The sequence below is a fragment of the Tauraco erythrolophus genome, chromosome 16 (assembly GCF_009769465.1).
Source record: "Tauraco erythrolophus isolate bTauEry1 chromosome 16, bTauEry1.pri, whole genome shotgun sequence".
NCBI lineage: Eukaryota > Metazoa > Chordata > Aves > Musophagiformes > Musophagidae > Tauraco > Tauraco erythrolophus.
This window is the reverse complement of record NC_141480.1, coordinates 12,116,552-12,141,442: the sequence shown is the minus strand read 5'-3', so window position 1 is coordinate 12,141,442 and position 24,891 is coordinate 12,116,552. Positions and strand designations below refer to the sequence as shown.

Here is a 24,891-nt window from a genome sequence, read left to right as displayed (position 1 = left end):
AGAAGGTGTTCCTGCCAATGGCAGGGGGGTTGGAACTGGATCATCTTTAAGGTCCCTTCCAACTCAAACCATTCTATGATGTGCTTTCACAGGCTGTGGTCATCCAGCTCCATTTCTCCCCCCTGTGGGCACAGGCTCCTTGTTTTTTTAGCAGGAGAGGTGACGCTTCGAGGAGAGGATGGTGTGGCTCCAGGTCCCAGAGGGGACAGGAACAGTGACAACCGGCACGGGGAAGCTGCTGCCAAGAAGAGGATAAGCACCATCAAGAACAAGGCTTTACTGCACCTCATCCCTGGGAGCCAGGGAGCTCCTCCAGCCTGGGCAGCAGGCAGCTAAGTTCATGGCTCTGAGCTAACTGCAGTCATTAACCTAGTGTACGAGATTCAAACAGCCCGCCTGCCCCAGCAGCCGCTGCCCCAGGGACGCTGAGCCCAGCCCAGACCTGTCCTGGCCCATTTCACTGTGAGCAGGAGCAGTTTACCCACCGTGCTCCCTACAGCCAGGGGAACGGGCTTGCCAGTGCCAGTGTTTTTATTAAAAGCTGCTTACCCAGTTACTAACAAGAGGGCTTTGAAAGAGCAAGCTCCAAAGGTTAATTGTGGCAGTTGTTAGCATGAGTGGATGACGGGCCTGCTCCCTTGTCCTCAGCACAAAAGCCTAGGCCTTTCCATTTTATCCCTGTCCCTGTTTCTGCCTGTGCTAAATGACCCTCCTCTATTTCTTTTTCTGTTCCAGTCTCCTCATTTGAAAGCACCCTTTCTTTTTTTTTTAATTTTTAAACTTCCCTTCGCTCCATTTTGACCACATGCTTTGGCAAACCATGTTTGACTGCAGCAGCAATAGTGTGAATGTGCTGTTGGCCAGGGGACAACCCTGTCCCTTTCCTGGCTCCCCTGAAAGCTGGCATGGGGCTAGTGCGGAGAGCTGGGCTGCCTCCAGCCTCAGCCTTTGGCAACACTTATAAGCTGTTTTAGCAAGGTTGTAAGGTGTCCACTGTTAATTTGCTTTCAAATACTGACACTTGAGCTTGGTTCATTCCCAAGGGAAGCCAGTGTGCCTTCACCCTTACTGCCTGCAGGACAAGAAAGAAATATTGGACAAGGGCACTTGGTTGAGGCACAGCAAGCTTGTGACACAAGAAACCCTGAGATGAGACGCTGCGGAGTTGGCAGCAGGGTGAATGATCGGCACCTCCGAAGTGTCCAGTCCTGAGCAGCTCATGAACTCCAACACCGAGGCAGCCAAAAATCCCCAACAAGTCCGTGGTCACTTTGGAAAGTGTTAACCTGGCCTCCAGCATCCCCAGGATGGCATACGCTGATCCTGATAAATCAGAGCGCCTGCCAGGCAGCACTGACTGCCAGCCTCTGGGCTCCCCTCCTTCCTTCTGCACGACCATGGGCACACATAACTTGTGCTGAACTCCCGGCCCCAGGGGAGGCTCCCCCAGAGATGGGTTTCCCAGTAGTACGCAACCCTGATCCACGAAGGACTCCCCTTCCCCACCCGCCTCCCAAATCCCCCTCCCGCCCCCTTCCCCATGGTTTATAGTGTTGTCCACGAGGCAGACGGTGCCGCAGTGGCAGGGCGTGGGAGGGCACCTCTCCCCCCATGCCTTCCCAGCACCCTCTTGGCGCCTTGAAGAAAGGGGGCTTGTAGCTCTTCCATGAGCCCCAGTGTCCTGTGGGGGCTCGGCAGGTGTTCCTGCAGCGTGGCTTAAGTCTGCTTCTTTTCCCATTCCTGCAGAGAAAGGGCAAAAAGGGCACGGATGAGGAGACATCACTGGAGAAGTGAGGTCTGAGCCCTTCGAGGGCATCCTTCCCTACTGGGGGGACTCTGGACCACCCCAGTGTCTTCAAAGCCTGGCGTCACTGCTGTCCTGGTCATCGTAGAGGCAATGCTCTCCCCTCTGCCCACCCAGCCCTGCACCTCCCAAATCTCCCTGCAAACCAGCTCATGCCAGCAGCGAGTGCCGCTGAGCTAGGCAGCCTGGCTGCAGGGGACCCTGGCAGTACCCCTTGCTTTTGGAGTAGGGAGCATCCCCAATCCCTAGATTTTATGGTCAAGCAAGGGCGATGTGATGAAGAATGACGTTTCCTGTGGGGCTGGGGAGGAGAGAGAGAGTGAAGCAGGACCTTGGCCTTCCGCAGCACATTTCCTTTGTTGGCAGGGAGGATGGAGGGACTTCTCTTCCTCAGTTCAGCTGCACAGTTAACAGGGACCAAGTGCTCAGAGGGGCTCCCATTTGGCTTGTTTGTAGCTTCCTGTGGAAAAGGGGGAGCAAGAAGGAGGAGAATTTAGGAGACCCACAGATCAGGGACAGCCAGGAAAAAAAAAATCAAGCACAAACTGTCATGAGGTCAAAGCTGATGTGGCCAAAACTAATCGACACTGCTTTCCACCTCAATGTACAATGGGACGAAGCAGCAGGCATGTCTCCTCTTCCTCACATGCTGCTCCTTCCACCACCTCTGGAGCATCATTGCTGGAGGAAGCTGGAGGTGCAAGAGTGAGGAAGGAGCGGTGCGTACCTCGGTCTCAGCCTTGCTGGTCACAGCCAGCCCCAGCGCTGGCCCTCCCGCCAGCGACTGCTTCAGCCGCTCCTTCACTTCAGTCAGCTTGAGCTCCAGGTCGACGCGGTGCTCCTCCTTCTGCCGGCACTGCTCCTCCAGCACCGCCACCCGCTGCTGCAGGTCCTGCAGCTTTGACCCTGCTTGCACAAGCATGCCCAGCTCAACGGCTTTGCCTGAGCATGAGGCTGCTGGGATGGAGAAGCCACCCATCCTCCTGGACGGGGACACTAGATGGGGCTGCCAGCCCGGCAGCATGCTGCAGCCAGCTCTGCTCATGGCCACAATGCCACCATCAGCCCAGCGTCCCCATCCCACCCCTGCTCTGCAGCTTTCCCCCTGTACCCGAGTGCCTTCGAGCATCCCCAGCCGCAGCGCTCCAATGGCACCAACCTACCTGTGCTGCCCTTCATGGCTTCCCGCAGCTCTCGCTTCTCTTTCCGCAGCAACACCAGCTCACTGCGGATCGATGCTTTCTCTTTCTCCAGCTTCTCCTTCTCCGTCAGAAATCGCCTGGCGTCCTCTTCGGCCCGGTTTTTCCCGTACCTGTACTGGTTGGCATCTGCATACACAAGGAGAGCCTGTCATGAAGGCTCTGGCTGCACTGATGCCATCCAAGGTCCAGCTGAGCTGGTGCAGCACAACCCATAACCCGTGTGCCAGAGCCAGCCAGCCCCAGCCTGGCTGCAGACCCCTTTGGGCGAACAGCATCCTCCCACGCTGGCCAAGGTCCCCCCGCGGAGGTTTGCAGCCAGGGACCCCACTCACTCGATGCGTGCCTCTTCACTTTGACTTGCGGGTCTACCCGCCGTGACTTCTCACTGCAGGAGGAGGCATGGCGCTTCACCTGCGCTCCTGCCAGCCGCCCCGGCTCCTCCTCGGCCTGCGGCAGGGATGGGAGGGAGAGTGTGCTGAAACACCCATGGGGCCATCACAGCCTGGCCAAGGCTCCCCGGGGCATCTTTCATAGCCTGGCCAGAGCGGTGGGAGAGGGCAAACCCCCGAGCCACGCTCACCTGAACCTTCTCATAGGGAACATCATCGTACACCACGCGGGAGGAGTCTGGCCGGTGGTCCTGGGAGGAGCTAGCCCACCTGCAGGAAGAGGGATGGGGTCTTCCTTTCCTGGACATCCCTGCCAGCCCCCCAGGAAGCCCTTATATCTCAGAGGGCTTCCTGCATTGCTGTCCCAGCTTCACTCATAAGCGCTCTACCCTACCCTACTTTACCCTCCCACACGTAACCCTTAAGTCCTTCATCAGCGTTAATGAAACACCTTCCACTTTCCATCCTGCCCAAGGGAGACTGCCCTGCTTTGGGAACCGCCAACCCCTGGGACACTAGCTCTCCCCGAGACCACAGCACAAACTATGTCCCAGCCCGTGCCTTTTCTAAGGAACACATGGGACTGAGGGTCGCCACCCCCAGCCCAATGCTCTGCCCCTGGCACAGCACATTCCCAGCCATGGCACAGCAGGAGCACAGCCTTACAGGTAGGAGTGCCTCACAGCCGTCACTATGTTGGCAATTGTCTCCACGTCCACGTAGTCATAGTGCAAGGCCTCCGGTGCCGTCTGCGAGCCCGTCTCCACCAAAAGGAGACCCAGCCAGCGGCCCAGGTCTTCAGAGCAGCTTGCCTGCAGGAGAGAGAAAGGGCTGGGGTGCATGCCCAGCTCCTGGCCCCTCGCTCCTGCCTTCCGACACAAAGCTCTGCTGTGGAGCAGAACCCTCTAACATGAAGCATGTGTGCAAGATTTAGGAGGGTCCAAGAGAGAGCACATGGGCATATGCAAGAGGTCCCAGTCCCAGACCCCCAGCCACACCCTGCAGCCTGCCTGCATCAGCCCTGCCAGCCTCCTCCTTGCCCCCAGCCTGCAAATACCTGTGTGGCTGCCCCCGCCTCACCCAAACGGTGCCCTGGGCTTCCTTAAGGTGACGGGGAGGGGAAAACAAGGCACTGCTTGCATGCAAGCATTGATCACCACAGAAGGTGCTCCCCCAGCTTGGCGACCCCCTCCTCCCAGGACCGGCACACGCTGCCCACCCCGCTGCCTGCTCACCTCCAGCGCTGCCACCTCCTGCCCATTGCGAAGGATGCGGAAAGCGAAGGGGTGTTTGGGGCCCAGCCCTGGGACCACCTCGCAGCCCCGGAGGACGATGGCGTTCACGTGGGTCCGCAGGTCCGTGCGGTCCTTGTGGAAGTAGAGGGTGTTGCCCTTCAGGCGACACCAGCGCTCCTTCCAGCACTGGTTAACCAGGACGCTGAGGTGGCCTGGAGGATGGCAGGGCCAAGAGAAGGGTCTCAGCACCTGCTCAGACCTTGGGCAAGCTCTAATGAGACAGGGCTCCCTACTTGTTTGGTCCTTCCGTGCCTCAGTTTCCCCACAGTAAGCCAGATGGGACCACTGGACCCAGGTGAGATGCCAGTTCAGTGCCACACTGTCACCTGAGACTGTTTTCTGGGAGGACATGGGTGACCCCTTGCCCCCTCCGCACAAATCATGGGAATTTGCAGAGCTGGGACTGGGCACCGTTTCGTAGTCTGAGGCAGTGTCACCGCCCTCCTGCAGCTTGCTGAGCTTGCCTCCACCCCACCGCCCCCTTACACCCCACCTGCCCCCCATACGGCCAGGCTTGGGGGAAGGACGGCAGCTCCCCATCGCTCCCAGTCCCGTGTGAGCTGAGCCCCATCTGTGCCCCCAGCCCACACAAACCGCAGCAGGGGATGTCCTCCTCGGTGGAGGAGGTCTGCGTGTCCTCAGGGGAAGGCTTCTTCTTGGAGAAGCTGATAATCCTGGTGATCTTCTTCCCTGCTGCCCGGCTCATCGAGCCCTTCAGGTCAGCCAAGCCACATTTTTTGCCTTTCCCTGGAAGGAGGACAGAGCAGCTGTGTGCCCCCGGTGCACATCACGGCATCTCTCCTCACTGGGAGAGGATGCTCCCCAGTTGTGGTGCATGCAGCCAGCCCCCCCGGCTGGGCTGACAGCCCACCAGGCTGGGGGCAGGGGCCGTACCGTGCTCGCTGGGCTCTCTGCGGGCTGCCGGGGAGCCAGTCTCGCCTGCTGCCACGCTGTCTGAGTCAGAGGTGCGCTTCTCCTGCGACAGCCGCTGCCGGGGGAGCGGAGCAGGCACCCGTCAGCAGCATCCCCCTGTGCAGCCCCCAGCAACAGCCACCATTGGCCCTTCATCCCTCCTGTGCAGGGCTGGGACGTCCCCCAGTGCCATGGGAGCCCCGTTCCCCTTCCCCACTGGTGTGGAGCCCCACAAGCCCCACAGAGCTGCTGCGAGGATGGGAAGGACTCCTCGCGTGGCACCAGGAGCTTGGTGCTCCCCTGGCCCCACGTCCCCTGTGCTCGGCTGCAGCAGCCCCACACAGCACCTTGGCAGGGTGGTGAGAAACCATCACCTTATCCAGGTCCATCTTGCATGGCATCACCGGGGAGGTGGGGGCTTCCATCCCGCCCGCTGCCGGACTGCTGGCTTCCTTTATCACCTGCAGAGACAGCCCCAGCAGCCACTCAAAATGGACTCGAGGACCAGGGCTACTTTCCTTGGCTCAGGACACTCCTGTCCCACCGCCAGAGCCAGGCTGAACCACAGGAGAGAGGTCTTGGTCTCTGCAGGACAGGACAGTGAGTCCTCCCTGGGGCACACACCCAAATTCCCTGGGGGATTGCACACACCCTGACCCCTTCAAAACTACCACCAGTTTTGCAGATTTTGTCAGAGATTTTGGAAATCTCAGAGGTGAGGGGCTTGGGCACCAAGCCGCGCAGTCATTGTGCCAGCTCAGGACACCTCATGACCCCTCGTTTTACAGGCAGGCACAGTGTGGCTTGCCCAGGCCATGGAAGACAACCCTGTTCTCCCACGTTTGGGGTAACAGCTGCCTTTGCGATCTGCACAGAGGCTCCTTTCCCACCCGCAGCCCCTTCCCCTCGGCCCCCGCCTCCCACCCCTGAACAAAGGCAGGAAAGGGCCATGGGGAAGAGGGGAGGGAGAGCAAACATCCCCACCCCGCAGGGCTATCAGCGCTGGAGACGCCCAGGCCCTGGGAAGCAGCTGGCCAAGCCCCCCCCCGACTGATAAGAGATGGGAGCAAAGCCCCTTCCAGGGGGCAAGACCTTTCCCAGGGCAGCCCCCTCCCCACCTCAGCCAAGGAGGATGCCAAGGAGGATCTGCAGCCCCCAGGCGAGGTGGGGGCAGCCACAGTACCTTCAGCCACTCCTCAGCCTGCTCCTTGCTCTGCACGGCCAGCACCAGCGCCTCGGCTCCCGGCAGCGAGAACCGCAGCTCGTGCTTCTTGCGCCGCCCATCCTTGGGGACGTAGATGACATTGCAGGTCCCCAGGGGCACCTCCACGTGCGGCTGCCGGTCCTTGGAGCTTTTGTAGCACTAGGGGAAGCAAAGGGGACCGTTCAGGGCTCAGTCAAAACCTGCCCATCCCACTGCCGTCCTGGGCAGAGGTGAGGTCCCTCTCAGGGTCCCTCTCAGGTGGCACAGACAGAGGTGGCTCAGGCTCTGTAAGACCCTCAGTGGCAGATGGCTGTCAGGTTCCCTCTCAGTCCACAGGATCCCAAAAAAGGGGAGCCCTCCATTTGCCTGCAAGGGAAACGAGGGCAGCCCCTGCATGTGCTCTGCAGGACCCTTGGGGCAGGGTCTTCAGCCTGGACCCAACCTCCCTCCCAACCCACCAGCAGGTTTCTGTCCCCACAGAGCTCTGTGCTCACCAGCAGTTTGCCATCCCGTATGATGGTGAGCTGCTTGGCCCACTGTCCAAAGCGCTTCTTGCGCAACAGGAAAGCGCAAATCCTGCAATCCTTCACCAGGTTCATGGAGGCTTCCTCTGACGGCCACTGGTGTGTCAGCTGCTGGCCCTTCCCCTCTTCCTCCTCCTCGTCATACGACTCGTAAGAGCTGCTCATTGCATCCGAGTCATTGTCTGGAAGGAACCAGGCGCGTCACCCCAAGTGGCACCCCGGGGCCCTGCCTGCTGGGCACGCTTGCATACTGCCAGGGCTCCCCACACCCGGGGGGCTCTAGCACAGAGCCTGGCTGGGTGCCACAATGGACGGACTCCACATCACCCCCCGAAAACAGCAGCGTTTTGACCCCAGCTGTCTCCATTTCCCTTTCAAACCAGGCAGGATGCTCATGGGCCAAACGCCAGTCCCAGGTGCATCTATTCAAACCCCTGGGCTGGCTTATTTCTTCGCACGCCTCACATTCGAAAGCCTGGACTAAACCTACCCACAACAGAGGATCACGTGCCGGCCCTCTGCCCCACGCCTCCTGCATGGGGTGTCCCTGCCCCAGCCCTCCAGTGCCACGGCTGAGGCAGCTCGCACAGGGCACGAGAGCTGCACAGGCAGGGACATCCCTTCCCCGTGCTGGTGACTGACACAGCACCACTTACATCCCTTCTGCAGCATGAGGTCTCTGGCTTGCATGACAAGCAGCACTCCATGCTCCTTGCTTTTTGCCCAGCAGCCTCTGACATGTGAGAGGCTCAACCTCAACCAGCCCCCAGCCCAGCCCTCAAGGCCCCATCTCAGGGCTGGGCTTTGCTGAAGCTCTCCCCTCCCTGGCGAGGGCACCCAGATACCTACAGGAGTTTTTTTGCTCCCCGTTCATCCTGGTGACGGGGTAGTTGCTGTCTGCGTCCTCATAATAGCCATCCTCGATGGAGTTGGGGGGGCTGGAGCTGTCTGTGGAGGAAGCAGAGGGCAGCTGGGGCTGTCACACCTGGCTTTCCCCCAAGGATGCTCTAAGCAGCGAGCCTGAGAGCCGGGGCAGAGCAAAGCACACCCTCCTAGGGCATCTCAGCATCGGTCCCCTTGTGGCTCTGACCTCTCCCCATCACCCCCTTCCCAGTTGAGCTGGAGCAAACAGTTCCTTGCAATAGCAGTGCACAGGATGGGAAGGAAGCGGGACAGGAGTGATACTGGTGGGAGCAGCGACATTTCCTTCCCCAGGACAGGCTGTCACGCCTGCCAAGGGCTGTCTGCTTTGCCAGGTGGGCAGGCAGGTGGGGGGATGCAGCAGGCAGCTTGCAGGGCTCCTCCCACCCTCCTGCCACCCCGGAGCAGGACTCACTGCGGGAGGTGATGTATTCGGGGGCTTTGCCAGGGCCCAGGGGCAGGGCTTCCTCATAGTAATCCTCAGGTGGGGGAGTGGTGGGCAGCGGCGGAGCAGGGTCCACAGGAACCTACAGCAGAAACACCACTGGCATTAGCAAGGCAGCGGAGAGGATCATGAGTCCCAGCAGCTACCGTGGTGGCAAGGGACAGGGATGGGTCCCAGCCCTGGCCGCCACCCCCTCCCCGGGCAGTTGCAGAGCCGACCTTGCAGGTGGGCATTCAGGGACTTACAGCTTTTGCCGTCTCGCTCCTTGCCACCTCCAAGCCAATGCCATCGCTGGTGTCCCCCTCCTCCTCCTGCATGTCCTGGAGATCCCGCAGGTCACAGTCTGCCCAGGGGTAAGCACAGAGGGTGAAGGAAGCAGGAAGCCCCAGAGCTGGCCTCCCCAGTTATGCTCTGCAGGGTCCCCCAATGCAAGCACCCACGGCCCTTCACTGGGAAGGTGCCAGGCGAGGGGCGCCGCTGGGCCAGGGTGTGTGTGGACTCCCCATGGCCAGTCCTCAGGCAGCTTCAGGGGAGTGGGAGCAAGCACCCGGGGTGATGGTGCCCACCTGGACACAAGGATGCAGCTCTCACCCTCCTTCCCCAGGTCACTCGCAGAGCTCCAACTGTCAGTAGGGACCCTGAGGCCAGCATGGCACCCACCCAGTGGGACCCTCAGGCGTCACTCCGAGTTGGCCACACATACCAAACTCCTCAAAGAGAGACTCCACAAAGCTGGTGCCATTGCTCAGGGACGCCGTGTTGACATACATGTAGTCCACATCCTTCCCTGGGAGAGACGGGATGTTCTCAGGCTGGGGGTGGGCAGGGCGGCTGGGGCAAGTACCCTCCTCCCCGCAGACACCAACCCAAGGACACAGGCCAGCCCACCCCATCGTGCCATGGGGTGCTCCTCTGGAGCAGCCACCCAGGGAGCAGAGGAACCCCAAGGATGCTGCTGCCTGCCCCAAGGAGGGCAGGAAAGTGGGAAGGCTGTGAAGCCCCAGGTGCACGGCCCTCCTGGCCTTCCCGCGGAAACCCCTGTGCTCAGCAGAAACCGGTGGCAGGAAGACCTCTGCGAAGCAGCCTTTCCGCCGGGAGCAGCCCCCCCGCAGCCACAGCAGGGCTGACACCAGTCCCGGCACCCAGGGCTGGGAGGAGCTGGGAAGTGAGAGCAGGGAGCAAAGCACCCCAAGGGCTGACCAGGTGCTGGGCACTGGGCACAGAGGCAGCTCTTCCCTGCCCTGCAGATGGTTTTCCCTACCCCACTGAGGGCTTTGGCCCGGGGCAGCTGCTGGGGACACCCACTGCCCCTGGGGACAGACACCGGGTACTGTGGGAGCGGGACAGACCTGCTGGCGGCTGCAGTTTCTGTAGGATGGTAGAGACAGCCAGCTTCTTCTCCTGCGTGGTGGCACTCAGGTACTCGTGGTCCAACAGCTTGAGTAAGATGCTGAGCTCTGGCAGGAGCTGGTCCAGCACTGCAGGAAGCAGGAAAAAGCCCATCAGCCAGAGTGGTGTAGGGGTGCTGGGGTTGAGACAAGGCAGAAGGGGCTGGAATGTGTGGAAGACCCCAGGATGGAGGTCTTTCCCAGCTGGCCTAGCATGGCTCAGGCAGTGTTTGCTAAGTGTACACGTGCTCCTTGCATGCACAAGCTCTTCCACCTGCACGCAGACGCCAGGATACAGCCAACGAACGGAAACACCAGCTCTGCAGGGCTACTGGACCACTATCAAAGGGCGCAGCACATGTATTTTTCCATGCAGATAAAACTACACCTCTGTCCACCCAACAGCGTATCGTTGCTGCTGGTGCCCCCTTCCCTGTGATGTGCACTGGGTGGTGACCAAAGGAAGGAAGGAAGGAAGGAAAGGAAACCCAGATGCTATCCCAGGAGCCACCTGGCAATGCCACCCAGGGAGACGTCCTCTCACTCCTCGCCTGCTGGGGGACATTCATATTCCCCTGCTGTGCTCATCCACCCGTGTCCTCCCAGCCCAGTGTCACTTCCACAGAGTCCCCATACACAGGCCAGAGCCTTCATCCCCACGCCCACCATCAGCAGCTCCTCTGCCCTGCTGTCACTCCTCCCCTGTATCATCCCAGCTCATCCACACTGCTTCAAGGCCACTCCACTCTTCCCTCCAGGCATGGAGTCCCTGCCCCACACAGGCAGCGGGAGAGGTGCCCGGGGAGAGGACGGGGAGCACAGGAGGGTCTCTCTCCACTTGCCTCTGTGTTAGGTGAGACTTGGTCCGACACACACAGCCACAGAGGTGGCCAAGAGAGTCAGAGCAGCTGAAATCTTGGCAAAGAGGAACTGCGCCAGAAGCCACCGCTCGTCCGCTTTCCAGCGTGTGGGATCCCAGCACCCGCCAGCTCCTGGGCTGCTGCTGCACCTGGACACAGCACCAGCGTGGCAGGTAGAACCAGGCAGGGGAGACGGGGAGAGCCCAGTGAAAAGCAGGAAAAGAGAATTCACTGCAAATCACCATCACGACACATAAAATTGTGGGTTTTCTCTTTGATGTGGTGATTCATGGGCTAGTTTTTACGAAGCAAAAGGACACTGCAGCTGAGGGTTACCCATGCAGCAAGGCTCCAGAAAACACTTGGGTGCTTCTGTATCAGAGCAGGGCTACAAAAAAAATTAATCACTGAAAGCAGTACTTATGATGTTGGCAGCAGCTGACCAACAGCTTTGGGAAAACATGTTGGCCAGGGATGAGAAGGATGGGGAGAATTTGAACGAGGTGAACTCTGGACTCCAAATCTCTCATGAGCTCCCACACCCCCATTTCTGCATGTGCACTGACATCCTCATCCCAGGTCTCCTCCTGCACCTTATCTCCTCCGAGCAGGCTAGGACAAAACTGAGCTCCTGTTTTACCCAGGACCATGCACCCACCCAGCTCCACTGGCATCCAGGGTAGCTCCTGCAGGGTCCAGTGCTTGCAGAAGATGGGATGCATCGGAGAGGCCACCTCAGGGACAACAGCAAATCTGCAGCTCTGGAGGCTACAGAGGGTGGAAAAAAAGGCTGCAGCTTCTTCCAGTGCAAGCGTGACCGGGATCCCTTCTCTTGGCAGCGACCAAAAGTCATTGCAGCACAGCTGGGGCAGCATGCAGCTGGATTTGGGTCTCCAGGGACAGGAGGAGAGGCCAGAGGTGACCACAGAGGCAGCTCAGACGTGCTGACTGATGGGGCTGGCTTGCAGGGAGGGTAAAGCATGTGCCCTAGCAGCACGGAGCATTGGGGACACCCTGCCCAGGCTGTGATCATCCCTAATGCTGCCCCTCTGGGCTCCGCCAAGGGAATGGCTCTGCCAGAGCAGAGCCAGGCAGCAGTGAGGGCTGGCAAGGGGCATGTTTCCCAGGGGAAGGGCAAGACGCTGTGCTGTTGCAGCTGATGGGATCCTCATTACTCATGTTCTTTAACAAGCTTCTGCTGGGCCCTATCCAAACACCACATCCTTTCTGCCCAACACCTGTCAAAAACTGGGCAGCTATGGGTTTGACCCAGGATTTTGGGTGCTCACTTTCCAGCCCTGTGAGCCACGGCCTGGAGCAAAGAGCAAGACTCCCAGGACAGGTGGGAAGCAGGCTGGAACCGCTGCCCAAAGCAAGGACAGAGCAGTGAAACCAACTGCTGTTTCAAGGGTTTTTGGCTGAAGGGGAGCCCAACATGAGTAGGTTGATGCGGATCATTGCCTGGCCAAGATGAGCCCCCGGGCAAGGAGACACCGTGCCCAGCCCCAAATCACCACCTCCCCAGGACGTGAGGCAGGATGCACCTCATAAGTCTCTTCCTGCCGCCCCAGCCGATGGGATTCTATCTTCCCAGACCTTCTGCTTCCTCCTCCCTCCCCAGCGCCAAGCTAAACAGCAGCCTCAGCCCTTTCGGCAAGAGCAGCTTTGCCAGCACCCACCTCCCATGGGCAGGCTGAACCAGGACAAGTAGCCCCCAGGCAGGGGCAGAAGCCTCAGCACAGCTCCAGAAGGAGTGAGCAAGGCTAGGGAGCTGGCAGCATCCCCCAACCTATGGGGAAGGAGAGGATAACCACAAAGAGAGTGGGGCTCCTGCTCCTTGAGCTGGAAAAACACCCACAACAGACAGGCAGCCATGGGACCCAGGTCCTGCTGATGCTCCGCTCACTGCCCCCCTCCAGCATGCACCCTGGGGTGGGATCCGGAGAGCCTCATGCATCTGATGAGCAAGGGTAAGCACTGGGCTCCCATGGCCCTCTCCTTGCTCCTCTGCAGAGGCAGGAAGGGAAGGAAGAGGGGCAGATCCTCTGCGGGATGTTTGCAGAGTGCTGCGCAGGCAGGATGGGAGCAGGCTCCTGCTCAGCAATGTGGTGGTGGTCTCCAGGCCAGGTGAGACATCCTCCCCTGCACGGCTTAGTGGGGCAGGGACTAGCAAGGAAGCAGTTAGGACAAAAAGCAAGATGCCCTGCTGTCAACCCAGCACCTGCAAGCATCTAGGGAGACACCCACCTTCCTGCTGCCCCTGCTTAGCAGGCTCTCAGCTGGCCACGAGCACCCACGGAGGAGATGGGGACCATGAACCATCCCTACATCAGCTTGCCACAGCACCCTGAAGCTGATGTCGTGGTGCTCACCAGCATCCCCATCACCTGCCATGTGTAGGACATCTCCCGTCACAGCCACCAGCTCCTGTGTCAAGGCTTTGGACCAGTCAAGGGCAAAAGGGCAAGTGGGTTTCTATTAATAGTGACGAAGCAGGCGGCGTGCCGTGCGTGACGGGGGGGTGAGGAGACCCCGCCGCGCACAAGAATCGAGAGTGCCTGATAAGTGAGGTTTGTCGCCTGGCATGGCTGGCAGCTGAGCTCATCAGCAACGCTCCGAGAGCCAGCTCTGAGCTGGGGCACACGCAGCGTGGCGCGGGGCGAGCACTGAAGGCGCCTTTGTTTCCCCCCAGCTGAGCTGTCCCCTCCGTCTCCCTTGTTAAACATCCTCCAAAATACGAAGTGAGGGGGGGGAAGGCAGTCAAAGAAGCCTGTGATTCCAGGAGGCAGCACGGCCTGCTGAACAGAGCCTCTGCCTGGGGGAGTAGAGGAAGGGAAGGAATTCATTTCCTACGCTCGTTAGGCTTCCAGCCTAAATAAGGTTAATGGGGTGGCTGCAGGAAGCAAGGGGAGAAACTGCTCCAGGGTTGCTGTGTGCAGGGCAGCGGGTGCTGATGTGGCTGACCCATGGCCACCCGGCGAGCGAGGACCAGCACATCACTTCTGGAATAGCCAGCAGGAGCGAGCACAGACCCTGCAGCAGCCTGTGTCTGTGCCCACCTGCAGTGGGCAGGGGACCTGGCTCAAGTGCCAGGGATGGGTGAGTGGGTGCTGGTGTCGGCGCACACATCCGCCCTCGGGGGCTCTGGCAACCACAGTGTAAAACCGCAGAGCCAGGGACAGAGGCGGTGGCAGGACATCAAAGGGTTCCTGGTGTAAGGCGGCCAACATCAGAGCGGCCGCAGGCGCTGAGCAGGTGATGCAGCCAAAAAGGGACCCTGTGTCCCCCATCTGCCAAGGCATCGCCTTGCTCGTGGGACACCTCCAGTTCCATGCCTGCCTCTGGTGCTGACAAACAGCTTCCACCTGCTGCTTTCTTCTGAGGCTTCTCTTGCAACCGAAATCCCACAGGATTGTACCGCCTCGCTGGGCTCAGGCTTTGGACACAGGCATCCCAGGACAGGGAGCAACGCCAGCCTCCTCTCCCAGAAACTCGCTCCCCTCCACGTTTGCAGCCTGTCCCACTGCCGCAGTGGGATGGGGAGATGTCAGTGAGGTCTCTGAGCCTGGGAAGGCCAGGAGCCACAGCCACAGATGGCTTTAGCATTAGCTAACTCAGGCGGGATGGGCTGGGGGGATGCAGGGCAGCAATGCCGGGACGGGGTGAGCTGGGGGACCAGCATGCTGCTGCTGTTCAGGACAACAGTATTTTCTCTGCCACTGAAGTCGGCCCTAGAAGCAGCACCAAGCATGATGCTGGCAGAAGAGCTGTGTCCCCTCCAGCACCCCACCGCCTCTCTCCACCCTGCACCCAAGCCAGCTCTATTTTTAGACCCCGCCAGTGTTCCCGCCCTCAGGGACCCACTTCCACAGTGTGGAGATAAGGGTCCGGGTGCAGCCCGCAGCTGCAGAGCCCATCTCCCCCTTCCCGGCCTCAGCTTCATCACAGGAGCAAAAAGCAGGTCTTACTCCAGCAACCTGCAGAGAGGAGGAAGAGGAGGAGGAGGAAGAGGCTCTGGCCAAGCCAAGGCAGGAGTTTCCCGGTGTACAGACCCAGCTTTTGCAGGGGAAGAGATAAGACAATGCACGTGGGGTTGTCAGCCCAAGCAAAGCCGGATTGTGGCCCAAAAGGGAGTCCCGGGGAGTGGAGATGCTGAGAGCATCGTTAATGCTGCCTGCGGCTGCGGCTCTCCCATCCTCCGCCTGCCCCTGGCCACGCTTCCTCCTGCACCAGGTGACGGCTGGGGGCGAGGAGGGCCGGGAGGGAAATCGGATGCTGGGAGTGACGGCCATTGTTTGTAGCTAAAATAAAAACCAAGCAAAAATAAACCCTTCCTGTTGGCGCAGGCAGGGCCCCGGGACGCTCTGCCTGCCTGCGCAGGGCTGCCTCAGAGCTGCCACCGGCTGTAAACAAACGTTTATGGCTCCTGGCATGCCATAAATAATTGGGGTGTGGGCCAGGGAAGGGGGCACAGCTGAGGGCTACCCCTGTGACAGTGATGGAGGTGCCTCAGCCCCAGGAGGAGCCCTGCAGGGAGGTCACCTACCCTGGGGGACAAACAGACCCAGCGCTGCCCGAGGAGTTACTTGCAGCAGGTGAAGCACTCTGCCCTTACCACGGGCTGATGCTGAGCCACCTGCAAGAGACACCCGGGCATCGACATGTGCCTCCATACCGCACTGCCTGCCCTAGCCTCCTCCTGCCCCAGCACGGGCTATGGGCACCACTGGAGGGGGTGACGCCTGAAGCGGGTGTCGGCAGCCCCCTCCAGTCCCAGCATGCTGCTTCCCAGCCTACCGGGGCCAGCTTTCCCCCACCGCTGCTCCTTGAGGAAGGCCATGGCCTCCTGAGCTCTGTGCTGAGCTGCCAGGGCAGTTCCTGTTCCCTTTCCCATTCCCATTCCCAAGGAGGTTTCTTTCCGAGTGGGAGGAGGCAGGCGCACAGCCGGTGAGGAAGTGCCTTGGCGGGGTGGCATGGCGCTCCCAGAATTGTTCCTTTGTGCAGAAGACAGGAGGAGAGACCACTGCCTGCCTGTGCCTGCCTGCACCCTGCCTGCGGCCACTGCTCCTCCGGCGTGGGCAGGCCAAGCAGGCAGCAGAAGGGCAGCGCTTGGCCCCTGGGGAGGTGGCAGGGGAGAGCAGGGCTTCCCTGCCAGCCATCACCCAGCTGGGTGTGGGGCAAACCGAGATGACTGGGATGGGCTGGCAGGGCCAGGAACACCAGCCTGGAAAGTACCTTCTCCTCCTCCTCCCAGCACGGCTGCCTGTACCGCTACGGAACAACTTCTCGTGCTCCAGCCCGGAGGGTTTTTAGAAAAAAGCCAACTATTAACGATCACACTTGAGCTCTGGCAACATCCCGTGTAACAGTGGAAGATTTGCTAAGGGGCCACTGGATGCATATGAATCATCTCCTCCCTGGAAACAAGGGCCCCTTGAGTGGGGCGGATGAGGGGAGCGTCTCCGACTCAGCATCCAACAATGTCAGGAGCCCAAGCTCTTGGGGCTGGCTCTGGCATGGCCAGGAGCCCCCCACTCTCCCTGGCTCTCCAGCTGCCCCAACTGGTGCCTCTTCGCACCTCTCGCTGTGCTTAACCCCCTTGCTGTTAGCCCCAGGACCCCAACAGCCATCCCTGCTGCCCCAGCAGCTCCCAGCTCAGATGCCGCAGCATTCCTGGGCATTGTGGAGCACCAGGTGAGCTCAAACCTTTTGACTCACCCCCTAAACTCCCAGCACCTCCCTGCCACCTCCCCACCACCCCGCACCCACGAAGTCAGGTTGCAGCAGGCAGGGCAGGGACACACATCTCCTGGGAATCTCATCATCATAATCTTACAGTAACTAATATCCTTAGCTGATAACCCTGGAAAATCAGTTCCGGCAGATGAACAGGGAACCTGCTTGCTCAGGGGAGCAGAAGGTCCCCCGCCAGCTCTCCCTCCCGGCACAGTCACCCGCGGGCTTCTCTCCTTACACAAAGGAGCCGGCAGGGTTTGCAGGGTCCCTCAGTCCCATTCTGGCCCTGCGAGAGGGGGAGATGAGCAACCAGAGAGATGAAATACTAGGAAGGCTACCCTGCCTGCTGAGCCTCCTTCATCTTTTGCCCCATCTGCTCCAGACGCACCCCAACACTGATAGCAGCACGGAGGGGTGAGAGGGGGTCCTTTCCCAGCACCACCCCAGCAGCATGGTCAGCTCAGCTGCTTGTGTGAAGGGTTCTGCATCTGGCCCGGCGCCTTTGCCAGCAGCAGCTCATCTCCCTGGTATAAATAGCTTTGCAGAAAGCCTTATTGCATGGCCTGGCTCTCAGCTGCTCACCTACCCCAGCAAAGCCCAGCCAAGCAGCAAGTCCAACCTGGGCAGAGTGGCATAGCTGCCAACTCAGCCACGCTCTCTCCAAGCCCTCTTGCTCCACCCCGGCCCTTTGTGCTGAAGCAGTTGCTCAGAGTCCTTGCCACCCCCCAAAAAGCAGAGAAGAGCAAAGGGAGCAGCAGCACATGTCCAGAGCCTGGTGCTCTGCCTGGTGTACCCAGCCAGTGCCAAGAGCGCAGACACAAGAGAATCGGCTGCAGGAGCAAGACCCCAAACACACCCATCCCAATGCACTCTTTTCTGGAGGAGAGACAGTGTCACATCCTCCCCACAGTCTTACTCATGAAAACAGGAGTCCTGAATAGAGAGAAGGGCAATTACAGGCTAACAGAGCTTGCACAGGGCAAAGATTATCACCTGCGCTTATGTCCCTGCGAGCTCACGCACTGCAGAAACCACTGCTCACTGCTGTGGGGCCAGTCAAGCCTCTTGTCTATATAATTGGATCAAAGGAGAAACTGGAGAACAAGGGATGATGGTGATCCCCTTCCCACCCAGCCCTGTGCTAGCAGCACACCCCTCGCAGCACGTCCGGAGGGACGGGTGCTGCTCTGCAGCTGAAGCCCTAAGCTGGGTTGAGGCTGTCCTGGCAATGTCCACACTCAGAGCATGGCTGAGGGTGGAAAATCTCTTCCTCAGCAGCAACCGCATGCCCAGAGCTGCAGTTTGGTCTGGGCACTCTCACCCTGCGTGCTCTGCTTGGCACCCAAGTCCCCTTGGGCAGTGATTCGTGGAGGGGTGTCACCTCCCCAGGGAGCCCCAACAGAGCCCCAGGGCGCTGGAGGGGCCGAGGTTCTCTGAACTGGTGTTGCTGCTGGAAAAAAACCCTGGGCAGCCCTTGTTGGGCTGCAGGGTACGTCCTTCCTCCCAGCAGCTTGCGTAAAAGCAGAGCAGCTTCACCAGTGGTGCAGGTAATAATTAACAGGCTGATTAAATCACCCACAAACATCTCCTGTGACCCAGGCAGATAACGACCCTCCAGTGCCCCACACTGCAGCAGGAGTCCTTCTCCAGGAGCTGCTGGGGCTGTCCCCCTGCTGCTGATGGCTTTGCAGCCCTTTCTCCACCTCTTGGAGAAGACTGCAGTGCTTTGCTTTAGCTCACCAAAAGCAAACTTTATCCTTCTAACCCCAAGAAGCTGCAGCTGCCCCCACCCCAGAGGAGGCGGGGGTGGTTTCTGCATCACTCTCTCTTACTGCTGAGTACAGCAAGAAGTCGAGTAAACAAAAGCACTCAGGTGAGATATCGCTGAGTGACCCTGCTCGTGTCCCCAGGCAGGGCATGGGCAGCCTCCTCCCTCTGCCCTGGACCCCTGAACTCCGAGGGGCTCCCAACCCCAGGTACGAGTTGTTTCCAGCCACAGCTCAGCCCAATCAACACAATTGGCTCTGCAAATTTGCATGGACCTGATTCAGTGTTTCAAAGCCACATTTCAAAAGTTGGTGCCAGCCTCAGCAGGAATGGGGCAGGGTGCTGTGTTGGGCCAGCCTGGGAGCGGGGCTCCGGAGGCTGCTGGCTGGAGAACAGGTTTAAATAATGAATGAAAAAGAGAGGTTTGAGATGCCCTTTAAAGGAATCGTCAGGCAGGGGTGAGACCTGCTGAGTAATGTATAAAAAACAAGCTTCAGGCAGAGAGGAGATGTTAGGATTAGTCGGAACCCAGAATAAACTGTGTTTTCTCCAACCAAAATTTTGGTGTTGGCCTTTTCCAAACAAACTCTGCAGCATGGGGAGCAGCAGGTTGGCCCGGGCTCCCCTCCAGCTCCAGGAGAGGCCCCAGGACTGGTGCCACAGCCACTTGCCCACCCCTGCGATGCGCAGAGCACCGGGAAGCCTCCCCGGGATGCACCCTCCTGCCTGCAGCTAGCTTGGAGCTGGGGGAACCTGAAGCTCTCACCTCTCTGCAGCCCTCCGTGTCCACCAAACCTCAGCCTCCAGGACAGCAGGAATTACAGCTAATTGCAGACACCATGGTGCGAAACCCGCTGACTCAGCACCCTGGTGATGATGGCTGTCCCACAGGCATGGCCTCCCCACTGCCCTGTGCACAGGCAGGCATGGCCACGTCAGCATTCAGGGCCAGGGGGGTCCTCCAGCCCCCAAATCTCCAAAATGGACACCCCAGCCCCACTGACGGGGGTCAAAAGTTCTCTGCATCCTAAAAGGCGGCTCTCCTTGTCCTGTACATCCCCCTTCCCTGAAGCCAAGATCCAAAACACCTCGGATGCAACATCCGACCCACAGGAGCAAGACACGGTGAAGCTGGCAGGGCTGACACATCTTTCTAGGAGGGGGAGGCAGTTGTGCCCGGACCCTCAGAAGCAGAGGAGGGTACGGGACCCTCACCTAGCAGGGTGGGGGCAGAGAGGCCATGGGATTAGCAGGAAAGCTAATGGATTTGCCACCAGCCAGCTCTGCTTTCCCAAATGCTTTCAGCCACGTTGCACAAAGTGGATCCCTCTTTTCAGAGACGGTGGAAGGAGAAACCACAGATCCTCAGTGGGGGAAATATCCCCTTGGAGTAAGGCAGAGAAGGAGGGAGACAAGTGCCCAGCACCCAGCCTCCTGTGTTAGCATCCCTGTCCTGACCCAGGCAATGCCCAGGAGGTCTGGAGCTGTGCCGGGCACACATCTGCCCTGCCTGGGGGGTGGATTGGGACCCTCTCAGTGGCCACCTCAGCCCTGTTCCTGCAGGAAAGCAATGTTCCTGGGGCAGGGCAGGCAGGGCACAGCAGAGGGTCTCTGCATTTGGGGGCTGGGGCCGTGCCGCACCAGAGGACCCTCAGAGAGCAGGATAAGCGTATTTTCTCAGCTGAGAACAGCCCTTCCGTTTCCTTCCCTTCCCTTGCTCCGCCGAGAGCATCAGGTGCAGCAGCAAGGCCACCAGCCGACAGCATTTCCTACCCGCTTAACCCCTGCGGGGCAGGGGCGGAGGGGCTGGAAAGCCAGTTTATCCCAGTGGGAAAGCTGACAAGCTTGAGCACATGGGAAGATGTGACTGCTCTGGTTACCGCCGATGGCTCCGTCGGTGCCGGGACTGGTTCACCGTGTCTGCTTTTAACTCCAGGACACAAAAGCCAGCTATCAAACCTGTTGCTACATAACTTCTATTCCTGGATCTGTCCTTCACAACTTTGGATTCCCAAGGCATAAGATGACACTGAGACCACATGAAAATGGGAGGCTTGAACTCACTGGACAAGGAGCCAAAAAGGGGCTCTTCCCCCATCACCAAATTGTGTGGGTCTAATGTTCAAAAAAAACCCAGAAGAAAGCCAAAGCCATCCTTCAAGCTGCTTCTTACACATCTCCTGCTAATTGCCAGCAATCAGAGCACACCAGCATCGCCCAGAGCTCCCTTCTATCACTTCCAGGATCATACACACATGAAACCCACTTCAGAAAAAAAAAAAATAATAATTTGAGCATGGAAACCCCTTGCAGCAAAGATCTGTTTTCATTCCAAACTGTTATGAAATGTCAGTGTTTTCCCTTGCCTGCCAAAGAGCCTGCCTTTGATGGGATGGGAGGTATCTCAGGAGCAAAAATGGAAGGGGCTGCAGCAGCTGTGCCGTGCAGGGAACCTGGTGGAGGGAGGGCCAAAAAAGGTCCTTTCATCCTTCCTCACTGCAGAGGCTGCAGATCGTCAGCGCAGTGTCTGCAGAGGGATCTGAGCTCCCCGAATGCTGCAGGGTGATGAAAGGCAGCCTGTTGGTGGCTGCATGGGTGCCATCTCTGCGAGTGGCAGGACCTGCTCTGTTCATCCATGGGTGCCCTAGCAGGAGGTGCCAGGCTGGGGCTTATTTGTGCAGGGCTGGCAGAGACAATGCATTGCTCCTTGGGAGGTTTCCAACCCAAATTTTCACTCTTGCAGGGCAGGAGCAGGACATTTAATAGATACTTTGCAGGACTGACAGTTGTGCCATTAATTTTAACATTCCTTATACGCAGGAGGAGATGCGTGTTCCTCAGGAGAGAGCTTTAGCTGTGCCAGACTAGATAGTAGCCAGTGCAGGGAAGGGTTAAGGGGTTAGGACATGAGTCTGGGATGCCAGAAACCACTTCAAGCCTCCACTCTGCAAAATCATTATCTCCTGTCCCCAGCAAGATACTTGGCTACTGAACAACAGGCAAATCTTGGGTCAAGCCCAGTTTTCACTCCCTGTCCTCCTCTGAAAAGCCTTCCCACTGTCTGGGATGAGACAACTTCTTCAAAACCTTAAACAAAGTTTTCCTGAGCTGGGATAAGAAGAACCTCCTGCTGGCTGCTGTCGGGGGGGATTTCAGGCACATGGGCACTGCTCTGTAGCAGAGGGTGTGTCAGCCTCGCAGCTCAGCACATTTGCACCGGAAAACAGCATTTCCAGGTCGAGAGCAAACGCAGGAAAGAGGCAGGTTTTCCAGACAGCCCAGGCAGATAGGACAGTCCCCAGGGTCCCTGGTTGGAGGACACTACCCCTGCAGCACTCAGTAGGGGCATGAGCCTGCACCTTCCCCTCTCCAGCAGCCCCTGGCACAGTGGGCACTCGGGACCCACAAGGCAGGACTGGTCTGTGCCCCTCTTACACAGCCAGGCTGTCCTCAACAGAGATCCAGTACCTACAGTGAGACCCATTTCCCCCAGTTTGGAACAGTGCTGCACATGGAAGGGTATTGGAAAATAAGGGAAAAATAACTCCAGTGCCTTCCTGCTCTGCTTGGCACCAGCATCCCCAGGCTGCCCTCTCACCCTCTTTGCCCTGCACCATGGAGCAGCCTGGGGTGGACTCAGCCCCCTTTCCTGCATCCTCCCCAGCTATAAACAGGCGGTGGCCATGGGCAGCTGAGTTTCCAGCGGAAGGAATGGCTGCAATGCAGGGGAGAGCTCGGCACTTGCCTGGCGTGCTAACAGCTGGCCCGATCTGTGCTTTGCACCCGCTCTGCACCCCCTTCCACCAGGCTACGTGCGCAGGGCGAGTGGGATTCCTGCCGCCAGCTTGCAGGCGGCTGGTCAGGAATGATCCGGGCTCCCTCCCACCAACCCTGCTGCCTCCCCATTCCTGTGGGCGAGCTGGAGCCAAGTTTATCCCTGACACATCTCCACCAGCTTTTCTGGATTTAGACCCCAGATAAGTTTGGTGCAGGACCTAAATTCTGGTGGCACAAAAGGTCACGGAAGAGTCACTAACAAGGAGAAGCCGTGCGGGAGCACAGCCCTGCTAGAATAAGGGCAATTGGCAGAGATCACCTCCCAAATCATGCAGGCACACACACGCTCCTCCATCAGAACAACCTGAAACAACTCTGCAAACAGCCCACAGCACCGATTCCCCCGGTTATCTGCCCGTGTAGAGCTGAGCTGGCTGCTGCCCAGCAGGCTCAGCTGGAGCATAGAAAGCCATGAAGAAGCTGGTGGATCATAAAGCAAGAGCAAGTCAGGATACACACAGGGGCTGAGCGGAGCTCCAGGTGAAGAAAGGGGCTGCCAGAGAGCAGGCAGAGGCTGGGAATGGGGCACAGAGCTCCCACCCATCACCAGACCCAGCACCCCTGGCACTAGGGAAGGGAGGCTGGTGAGACCCCCCACACACCTTCCCTCCGCAAGCCACAGCCCCCAGAGAGATCCAGCAGCTCTGGGTGATGAACAGAAGGGTCTGGAGGAGGTTTACATTAACAAAGAGCCATCCAGGTGCCAACAGCAATTCATTATAAGCACTCAAAGCAAAGCAGGCAGGCACTGCTGCCACTACCATAGAAGGCACCAGCAAGGGGGATAAAAGAGCAGCTCTCCCCCTGGCCCAGCATCATGCCTGGGCCCATCTCCACAATGCTTCAGGATGGTTTCTGCAGCATGCCGGGCACCCCCTGCCCTTTCCTGTGGTGAGGTCCCAGGTTTGATTTTTGGGGTGCGCTGGGATGCAAACAGGGTAGCCTCTCATCAGCTCACACAGCAAGAGAACAGGGAAGCTGGGGCCCTCTGCTCTCCCCTCTCTCCATCACTGAGGTCCTCTGAGACCTTGGAGGACAGCTCTGGCAGCACGTGTCATTTGACAACACTCACCCTCCTCCAACAGCACCCTCCTTCAGAGCTGGCAAAGCCACCTGTCTGACTGTCAGGCAGGGCGAGCCGCCACCGTGGGGGAAGGCTGTCCCTGTTACTGTCCCTGTCCCCTCCCGAGCTGCTGGGCACTGACACTGCTCTCTGAGCACCGACGCTGTGAGCTGCAGCCCAAGAGTCAAACTCCTCATACCGTGTTTCCACTGCGGAAACACCACCCCATCCTTTTACATTGGGAAGGGGGACTCTTGACCCTTGGGTCCTTCTGCTGCTGACCCAGAGCTGCAGACACTGCCTGAATCACCTGGGGACTTCAGCATGGTCCCAGCCCCTATTATCATTTTTGGCTGGTGCTGCTGCGGCACCTCCAAGGATCAGCCAAGGGCCAGGACCCCTGTGCTACATCATGTCACCACCTGCTCCTCTTCTGCAGCCCTAGACAAGCGTTCATAAGCAGCAAGCACCAGTCCACCCAAAAGCCATCTTCTGCTCCCGTCCAGGGACCTGTCAGCCCCAGCAGAAAGCCAGGACCTTCTCTGCAAAATTGGCCCAAAGCCCTGGCAGGTTTATTTGTATCCCAGATCGAAGCCTAACAGCTACATGAGCCCGATGCCATGGGAATCATACACATGTGGGAACGCAGCCGATTCCCAGCAGGGTGGGGATCAGGCCCTCCATGGCTTTACAAGACCACTGGCCTCTTCCACAACTGGGGAAACCCTCTGGATCCCATCACCTCTGTCTGGAAACATCACTCACCTCTCTGACTACGACCCTAACTTCCCCTAACCAGTGCTTACACCCCATAGACTTGCTTACAAGCCACTGGCTTTTCACCCATCGGACCAGCAAAGGGAAACTGGTACCAGTTTGTGTCCCAACTGGGCTGCTGGGGAGCAAAGACGGGGTCCCACATCGATCCAGTGAGCTATACCGGTTCGGTTGGGAAGGGATGCGCGACCCTCCAGCCCCCCGGGACCGGGACGGGCATCCCCGGAGGCACGGCGGGTAGAGGGGATGCCCGTCCCGGCCCCGGCCCGTTCTCCCTTACCGCTGAGACGGTCCATGGTCCCGGAGCCGCGGGCAGCACCGGCCGCCCCGGGAGGCGCGGGCGGGCGAGTGTCACCGGTAGCAGCCGCCCGGCGGGGCCGGGTCTCGACTTCGGAGCGGCCAATCGCTTCGTCCGCCCCTCCCTCGGTGCACGGCAGCGCCGAGCACCGGCACGGCCCCGCACGGCACCGAGAGACCTCCTAGAGGTGTGTGTTCCGCGCCCCCCCGCCCCGGCAACACGGGTGGAAAGTTTGTCCTCATCGCTGGGGGGTGCAACCCCAGGGTGCAGCCCTGCAGCACCCACCTCCCTCCACCCCGACGTCCCGGGGTTTCCCCCCCACCCCGGGCATCGAGCATCCCCAGCTCCCCACCCGGAGATCCCCCCCGCCCCGTGAAGGGCAGGAGTCCACGGCGGGCCACCTCCCCCTGCCCACTGCCTGCCCCCGGGGATTGTTGGTTTGGGCAACTTCAGTTTGCACAAGGATCTG

The 24,891-nt window shown here is 59.3% G+C and overlaps 1 protein-coding gene across 1 annotated transcript; it reads right to left on the bottom strand.

Moving 5' to 3' along the window:
* Window positions 1-1,716: 1,716 nt before the first annotated feature.
* Window positions 1,717-24,420, bottom strand: AFAP1L1 (actin filament associated protein 1 like 1). Its single transcript, XM_086621827.1, has 19 exons — window positions 24,405-24,420; window positions 10,046-10,174; window positions 9,400-9,483; window positions 8,942-9,039; window positions 8,667-8,778; window positions 8,180-8,278; window positions 7,301-7,512; window positions 6,786-6,965; window positions 5,977-6,063; window positions 5,585-5,678; window positions 5,285-5,437; window positions 4,631-4,842; window positions 4,062-4,207; window positions 3,587-3,665; window positions 3,339-3,453; window positions 2,968-3,132; window positions 2,532-2,710; window positions 2,136-2,264; window positions 1,717-1,740 (listed from the first exon to the last, which is right to left on the bottom strand). Exons 1-19 carry the CDS (start codon window positions 24,418-24,420, stop codon window positions 1,717-1,719), a joined length of 2,313 nt encoding a protein of 770 aa, XP_086477953.1.
* Between the last annotated feature and the right edge of the window lie 471 nt (window positions 24,421-24,891).

Bases quoted from the DNA above. Each gene is read 5' to 3' on its own strand.
- AFAP1L1 (XM_086621827.1), bottom strand. The intron at 8,279-8,666 runs GTGAGTCCTGCT...CTTCCTCCACAG, and splicing joins CGAATACATCACCTCCCGCA to ACAGCTCCAGCCCCCCCAAC. The intron at 5,438-5,584 runs GTACGGCCCCTG...TCCTCCTTCCAG, and splicing joins CAGAGAGCCCAGCGAGCACG to GGAAAGGCAAAAAATGTGGC.